The 9,138-nt window shown below is 39.2% G+C and overlaps 1 protein-coding gene across 1 annotated transcript in view; it reads left to right on the forward strand.

Annotated features, from left to right (window-relative positions):
* Positions 1 to 8,846, forward strand: part of LOC124281218 (integral membrane protein GPR155-like) — a 55,605-nt gene extending 46,759 nt beyond the window's left edge. The window contains 6 exon segments of the mRNA XM_046717244.1: positions 402 to 497; positions 997 to 1,061; positions 4,702 to 4,743; positions 7,569 to 7,709; positions 8,138 to 8,229; positions 8,232 to 8,846. Coding sequence (XP_046573200.1) covers positions 402 to 497; positions 997 to 1,061; positions 4,702 to 4,743; positions 7,569 to 7,709; positions 8,138 to 8,229; positions 8,232 to 8,353 — 558 coding nt within the window. The 3' untranslated portion in view covers positions 8,354 to 8,846.
* The last annotated feature ends 292 nt before the right edge of the window (positions 8,847 to 9,138 follow it).

The raw sequence follows: 9,138 nt of genomic DNA on the forward strand, positions 1-9,138 counted from the left end.
AATGGCACATGTCATTGTATCCCAATCACTTAGATCAATGCTCATGCTGTTGATCACTGGATTGTCTGTTCCAGAATCAATTATTTACAGGCCGCTGCCATGTAGCTGGAATATTGCTGAGTGTGTCATAAAACTAAACTCACTCACTAAAACAGTGATAAACCCAACTCACTCACTTACAGTAACTCATCAGTATACATACAGATACATATAAGATGATGGCATGATGGGGTACCTATAGTGAACAAAATCTGTTTTGTCGTAACAGACAGACTAAAGTAATGTATATAATAGAATCTAGTCTTCTATAACTTGTTTTGAGTATTATATTTGGAATCAAAGATGCAATTCAGAAGTTGATCCTAACATTAATGTCACAATTTTTTAATATATTTTTTTAGGGTTTATTTTTGTGTGTGTGGCGATTGTTCAACAGTCATCCTACCGGAATCTACATCGAGATTGAGTTTCTGGACGGTGTTTTCAATTATGGGCAGGTAAGGAGAGTTGAGTTTTGGATGGCGTCTCCAACTATGAGCTGTACATTGAGATTCTACATTATTATAACTTTTATGTTTTGTTTCATTTCAATGTGTATGATCTGAAGATGCAATAGCAAAAAATAACGAACACTTGTTTCACGTAAACACATGTAACAGGTATGGATGATAGATTTCATTTTAAAGCATTTGCTTTGTCATTTGCTATTTTTATCAGTCTACAAGAACTATTACACTTCCCAGTAATTGACCTTTAACTTCCCAATATTTGGGGCGGGTGGGTAGCCCAGAGGTTACGGAGTTTGCTCATCACACCGAAGACCCGGGTTTGATTCCCCACCTATCAAAATGTGTGAAGCCCAATTCAGGTGTCCCCGACGTGATATTGCTGGAATATTGCTAAAAGCAGAGTAACACCTAACCACTTACTCATTCCCAGTATTCTGACCATTAACTTCCCTGTAACTGACCTGTATATTTTGTATGTTTATTTCAGGGATTCTTATCGTTTGCCGTGTTTGGGTTTGACACCAAACTCATGTTTGCTCCTATAATTAGAAGGTAAGTTGCACTGTGACAAAACCAGTTGTTCTTGTAATGTTATAAGATTTAGGGGTTGGAAATTAACAGTAAATGAAGTCATTAAAATACAAAGCTATACAAGAACCCTGTAGAGACACGTGTAGCCAAGTGGGTTGAGGCATTGCCATCCACTGTACAGTGCCGACTAGGATCCACTGCTGTGGGTTTGTATCCCAAGTTCTGATCCAAATATATGATTGGTGCCGATGTGCTAAACCTCTCCAACATGCCCTGTATACACCATGACTAGCCATGATACAACTGAAATATTGTTTGAAGTGGCCCTAACTCCATTTGTTATTGTACACATCTGATATATGTTTTTGATACAGTTCATATTATTGAAATTGAAAACACCCACCCCAAATAACCGTTGTTTCATTGTTCCTTAGAACAGCTGTAAGTTCTCTTGTGGGACGAGTATGCTTTGTTTCTTTTTGCTTAGTATCCGCACATATAAAATGGTTGGCCAGTGTAAATTGTTTGTGGAAGTATTGCATTTATTACTTTTGATTACACAATGCCATTTAGAAAGTGATCAAATGTAACATATGTTATATTTGGGATTACACTTTATTAGTAAAGTACAGATTCTAGTAGTTTTGTTAGGTTGAGTCCCATCCGGGATTCGAACCCACACCCTCAGCCAGGAAGTCGCAGTGGCTGAGCGGGTTAGGCGACTGACTTTGTGTGCTGGCGATTAGGTGCCTGACTCTGAGGGTGTGGGTTCGAATCCCGGATGGGACTCAACCTAACAAAAGTACTAGAATCTGTACTTTACTAAGAAAGTGTAATCCCCAATATAACATATGTTACTTTATTACTTTTGTTGTTACATCACTGCACGTTACTGTGGTGCAGACTACATGACACCTACACCCGTTTTACACACTGTCAACCCACCATCTACACCCCATCTACTCCCCTTTAACACACCATATATTTGCGGTCTTAGCAAAACATCCATGCACCATCTACATGCCATTCATGCTCCTTCTACATTCCATCTACACCCTGTCTATGCAAGATCTACACCCCCATTTTCATACTTTCTACCCACCATCTACATGCCATCTATGCTCCATATTCACACCATCTACATGCCATCTATGCCCCATCTACACACCCATCTTTACACTATCCACCCACCATCTACATGCCATCTATGCCCCATCTACATGCCATCTATGCCCCATCTACATGCCATCTATGCCCCATCTACATGCTGTCCATGCCCCATCTACATGCCATGTATGCTCAATCTACATGCCGTCTATGCCCATCTACATGCCGTCTACATGCTGTCTATGCCAGATCGACACACCCATCTTCACACTCTCCACCTACCATCTACATGCCATCTATGCCCCATCTACATGTCATCTATGTCCCATCTATACCCATCTACATGCCCCATCTACATGCCATCTACACACTGTCTACACGCCTATGTAGTATTGCTGTCTTCTCTGACTGTTATTATTTTCCTTGCAGTAGAGTTTGGAGATACCATGTTTAAGTTTCGATCTGAGTATTGTGCTTGTTAGGGTAAGGTTTGATGATTTTGAAATGTATGTCTCTGGTTCTGGTCACTGGAAATGGGTGTACCCTTTTTGAAAAGTTACTTGTGTCTCGACATGCCTGGATAACATTTTAAGGGCTGTGTTTCACATGGCAGTTGTAAAAGCGATGACTGTCGTACGACTGTAAAAAGTAGTTCACCTGTTCCAATTGCTTGTCACAAGTGCCGCTGGTCATCACATATGAAGGGGCAGTGGGGTAGCCTAGTGGTTAAAGCGTTTGCTTGCCAAGCCGAAGACCCGGGTTTGATTCACCACATGGTACAATGTGTAAAGCCCATTTCTTGTGTTCCCTGCTGTGATATTGCTGGAATATTGCTAAAAGCGGTGTAAAACCAAACTCACTCACTCATCTCATCACATCACATGTGGCCCAGTCAATATGTAATTGTTCCCTGATTGCATGGTCATGATGCTGTAGCCTAGTGGAAGATGCGTTGGCTTGTCCACTAAAAGCCTAGGTTCTTTGATGGGTAGAGCCTTTAAAGCCCACTTCCAATGATATTGTTGAAAACGACAGAAAAGCAACTCACAGACAGATTGCATGGATTGTGTTCCTGTTTTCCACCACCGGTTTGCCTGGTCCAGACTTGATCATGTATGGGCCAATAGGAAAACTTTGGTAACTTTTGGGACGGACTCATGACCACTCACGTGTATTACTATGATTGCTTTGTGAAACAGCCAAGAACTTCTTCAACAAACATGGCTCATGGTAATGAATAATCCACACCAAATACCTTGAACTGTGCATGTTAAGAAGTACTCACTAATGTTGTCGGTATGTTGTGTTAATTGTGGTTACCATGGTTACCCGCATGAAAGCTTTGATGCCTGTTTGAGTGGTGGTTCAATATGTCACGGAATTGGGTTTGTGTCAGTTTCCACAGTTTTTGTCCTTGCCTTTGTTGTGCACTCTTAACTGTGTTGTCTCAGTTGTCTCAGCGAACTAAGTTTCTCTCAAGCCAATTATGAATAATAGTTTTTATATGTCATGGAATATTTATTTATAAAAAAAAATTGATATGAGTATATTGCTGTTTTAATCAGTAATTTATGTTAGATATTGTGTATAATATATGCTTTGCACCTTTTCCAAATTGCATTGTGTGTCATTGTTTTCCCCTGACTCCGTCACCCTGGCTTGGGCAGAAGAGGGACCCGTTCTGCAAAGTGATTCAGCAAGGGCATTTGGAACTCCCAGACTTGAACATAGACTTATGATTTCAGCCCTGGGTCACTTTGTGACACTGAGTTCAAGGTCTACTTGCACTAAGTGTTCTTAACACTACGACCATCCCAGGGCTGTGTTATGGGAGTTACGATCATTGTTAGATCACTGATCCACAAAGTGTTCATAACACTACGACCATCCTAGGGCTGTGTAACAGTATGGGAGTTACGATCATTGAAGTGCTAAGATCTGGGTCCCGATCCACAAAGTGTTCATAACATATCCTAGGGCTGTGTTTATGGGACTTGTCATAAGATCTCTCGATCCACAAAATGTTCCTAACGTTATGACTTGTCATAACTCTACAGTTTATCATAGGCATACAGATGTCGTAGAGCTACAAATGTTTTGTGAATCGGGACCCAGGTCCCCACTTCCCGTTCTGTGGCTTGGTTGATAGTTTGTCCTACATGGAATGTTTTTCTGTGCTGATTTGCCTTGTCCAGAAACATGTTCACCTTGATTATTTTCATGTTGACAGTGGCATAAAACATTATTTCACTCACTCACTCACTCATAACCTCTATTTATCTTGGATTTTGTTTCTGTGGTGAAGCCAGGTTGCTAAGGTATTCACCCACCATACCTAAGATCTGTTTGTTTTTTTCTACCATGACTTGGCTGGAATATTGCTGATATTAGTAGCAGAAAACAATATTCCCTCATTGGATAATATTCCAGGTGAGCGTAATCTAGTCCAGGTGAGCGTAATCTATCTGTATTGTGTTCTCTTCTCACATTTAAGGATTGATTGATTAATTTCATCACTCATTCATTATTTGCCATTTCTCATCTTCTATTGCAGATACATATCTCGATACAGGTGGATCAATATTCTTTATGTTAGGTAACCATGACAACGTTTGTAAATTTTCTTGAGTTTGTTCAAGCATGGGGTTTGAGTTGAACTATTTAGTTTATGGTGCACTTCTGCTGTTAATCACTGCATTTTATTTTTTTTAGCTTTTTTAACCAGTGCCTGGTATGTTTGGAATGCGATGTCATTGTAGTTTTGTTTGTTTGTTTGTTCTGCTAAGGCTGTTACTAGAAACCGAGGCTGTATTTGGGTTATGGCATATGGAGTAAATTGGTACAACCTCCGTCGCGTGAGACAAATGGAGGGTTAAAACCTCGAAGTTAAACCTTAACATTACCCTGATGTTAAAAGTAAATATGTAGGGGTTGCTAGATTTAGATACTGTAGAAGTACTCTTCAAAACACCCAGGATCACAGCTAGTTCAAATAATTAATCTTGCTGTACTAGGATGTTACTAGAACAGATTGTATTTGGGTTTACAGTAGATGTAGTAAATTCTTGGATGAACAAGTACCGTGTACCGTAGACTTGTAAACGTAGAAAGTTGTCCATCACGTGAAACAAATGGTAGGTTCGAAGTTCAAGTTAAACCTTAACATTACCCTAATGTTAAAAGTAATCATTACTCTCCGTGGAAGATACTGCAGTGTAATAGTTTTACGGCAATATTACACTAGTGTAATTCCGCTAGACGTATGACATCATAATGATTTACAGATATGACGTCACAATGCTAATACCTCTGTCACAATGGTATTAGACCTTGCTTGACTCGCGGAAAGCTGAAGCCATCACACTGTTAGTAGGCAGTTTCTATCAGTTTATGTTGGAGAGTAATAAACAGAATACTAAACTCGCTTTCGCTCGTTTGATACCAAATCATTAACTCGTTTAATAAAACTGGTATTACACGGAAGGTCGTTTAGTATCCTCTATATATGTAGGGGTTGGTAGATTTAAATACTTTAGAAGTACACCTCAAAACACCCTGGATGCCAACTAGTTTAAATGTCTAATCCTGCTTTGCTAGGACTTTAGTAGAAACAGAGGTTGTGTGTGGGTTTACAGTAGATGTAGTACATTGTTGGATGAACAAATACCATAGACTTGTAAATGTAGAAAGTTGTCTATCACGTGAAACAAATGAAGAAAACAAAAAGCAGGAGAAACATACTACTATTAGGAGATACTGTGATTTAAGTACTGTAAATATAAACATCAAAGATCCATTTTAACTGTGAACACATTTAATGATTTAGCTTGAACCTTAAATATATTTTTGATCTTATTGATTTATTGGAGTGCTGTAAAAGATTCTGCATTATTCCAAACTATTGACAGAATATATGCCTCTTAACATGCTAGTATGCACTGTTAATGTCAGTAAACACAAAAATGTAACACATGAAAGTACCAATTTTTGGTTATTTGTTCCTAGATTTTCACACACAAAGCATACCAAAAACCTTGTACTTTCATGTGTTGCCTTATTTGTTTTCATCAGTATATGTTATATGCCTAACTAATGACTTTTTAAATGCCTAACTTTCAACATGTTACTATTCTAACAGTTAATTCTTAAAATAACCCACAGTATATGAACATCACCATTGACTGTTAACATGCACGGTATATATGCCTTACCACTAACTGTTACTAACCACTAACTGTTAATATGCCGAATGTATGACATCTAACCACAAGCCCCTCCCAGATGATACTGTGTTGTTGATTGTGCATGTACTTCTGTGTTAAATGGGATTGTGTATCACCCGCTGTAAAAACGTGGCACATTCTACCTCTTCAGTCCCTCAACAATTCTATATTTCTGTGATTGCGAAAAAATATATCCGAAACCTTAACTGTCATTGGGGGTTTCCTCACTTCTTATGACTTGAGATTGCGTGCGTGTGCATGCGTGCGTGTGCGTGTGTTTCAATATGTATTTGCAATGCTAATATTTCAGATAGTTATGTCAGAACGAAATTCATGTTTTGGTTTGTTTTTGTTGTTTTGGGGTTTTTTTCATTTAAAAGCCACAAACGCCAAATTTGATAAACAAAAGTTTCATCACAATTGAAACCACTCTTATCTTTCTCATCATAATAAAATTTTAAAAATCTGTCCTGGATATCCGCCTGGGAGTTGTTGGGAGACTGAGGATTTATCAGCAGATCATCAGTTGATTTGTAGCTGCTGAGATTGAACTTTACTGAATAATAATGTTGGTAAAATATTTTCTATCCATCATCAATTATGTATTAATGGCCATGATTAGGGATAAAATGACAGTTATTTTCCTAACATGCTATTAGCATACAACTAGTTATCAAGTATCTTCATAATATAGACCCGTGAAGATCCGGGATAGAATAGGTCTTCAGCAACCCATGTGCTTGCCATAAAAGGCGACTATGCTTGTCGTAAGAGGCGACTAACGGGATCGGGTGGTCAGTTTCTCTGACTTGGTTGACACATGTCATCAGTTCCCAATTGCGCAGATCGATGCTCATGCTGTTGATGACTGGATTGTCTGGTCCAGACTCGAATATTTACAGACCGCCGCCATATAGCTGGAATATTGCTGAGTGCGGCGTAAAACTAAACTCACTCACTCACTCACTCACTCATACTATACATGTATATTCTGTTTGATTGGCAACAGTATTAGCACCTATACCGAAATGCCACATCATAATGTAATGAAGACGTTGTCCATAAAGTAGCATACCTTTCTTATCATACATGGATATAATCAAGAATCATGCTGTGATCATTTATCCTTGTGTCCTACGATATATTGTAAAGGATGTTTCCACAAAGACCTTTGGTGCAGAGTGTCTGTGTGTTTCAGAGCAAGACGTATCATTTATGGAGTCGAGATCGTCCAGCTGCCGAAACGGGATGAGATCAGTGAGGAGACACAAAATGTTTGTGATCAGTTCAAAGAATATCACAAAGAAAACTGTGAGAAGCAAATTGTCAGAGATCAAAGGTAAGATCACAAATGTTAAGTTTTCCATCCGATTCACATCCCTTGATGTTGTCCGCAGTGTGGGGTGTTTGTCTCACTGTTTCACATATGGCGGTGGGGTAGTCTAGTGGTTAATGTGTTCGAAGACCCTAGTTGTATCTGTTCCTGGGCTTATAGTCCAGGGGCTCCTTTCACGAAGCAACCTTTACTAAGGTTAACCTTAACTCCCATTATTTAACAGTGCACTAAGGTTACCTTAGTGACTTACGATCACCTTAGTGCTTTGTGAAAGGATGCCCAGCAGTTATTATGGCGCATCACACTGAAGTCCTGGGTTTGATCCCTAGTGCAATGTGTGGTGCCTGTGACGTAATAGGCATCTTGCCATGTTAATATGACAGACTCAAACCTTTTAGGTAATCGAATACAAGTACATTTACCTGTTTCAGATACCGGTTAAAGAAGTACCACAATGTATTTACTGGAAACGAGCTTTGTGATTGGCTGATAAAAGCTGGGCTTTGCCGAGACCGTGGGAATGCATCTCGTATGGCCGCAACCTGGTCCTGGGGCGCTGTATTTCTCATGTGACGGGAGAACACCACTTTCATGATTTGCCCTACTTCTATAAATTCCTCAACATTGATGATTATGTTCCGTGTTAGAAGACAACGGGAAGCGGACAGTTACAGCAGTCTCAACTGTGATAATCGACTTGGTTATTTTGTCGTCATCTGTTTGAATCAGTCCACTCAGTGCTTTGCTATTACACAGGAACCGCCACTCTTGATCAGCTGCCTTCAGCTGTCTTATCTGTCCAGGCATTGCTGGATGAGCTGAATTGAGGCATTACATTTACTGTTTAAGAAAAACACGAAGGCTTTGAGAGAGCTATTGTTTACTGTGATGCAATAATGCTTAGAAGGGACACTGGCATATCACACTAAATTCAGAGCATTAAAATATATCAAAATCATTATGATACCTTACTTTAATGCTGACAGTACACTAACTCCATCAAGATACTATTTATATGAAAACATCTCCAGTCTGATACTCTTGGCCTCGCCAGGTGAAACTGTCCTAACAAGAAGTGTAGCGGAGTCTGTATCTGATGCTGCAGTCAAACACTGTCAGGATAAAATGGTTTGACTTGACGACACCTGCCTTTTCATGATTGTTACGTTTTGTTGGTATGATTTGTATATGTGTTGAATGGAGTTTATTTATTCAGTATTATGTTGTTTGTATATGTAATCAAGGATTTGTATTTATTCTTGTTTCCCACGATGCATGTAAGATCATTTCAGGTTTCGACAAATAGCTGGTGCAAGTGCTTATACAAGAAGAATCACTGGCCTACTGACAGTTTTCTGATGTTTGAAAAATGTCTGACTTAATATCACTCGATTAACACAAATATTCACCATTTTGCAAACGGGAAGCATAT

Source organism: Haliotis rubra, unplaced genomic scaffold (genome assembly GCF_003918875.1).
Source record: "Haliotis rubra isolate DU_JTF1 unplaced genomic scaffold, ASM391887v1 Scf108, whole genome shotgun sequence".
NCBI classification, from domain to species: Eukaryota; Metazoa; Mollusca; class Gastropoda; order Lepetellida; family Haliotidae; genus Haliotis; species Haliotis rubra.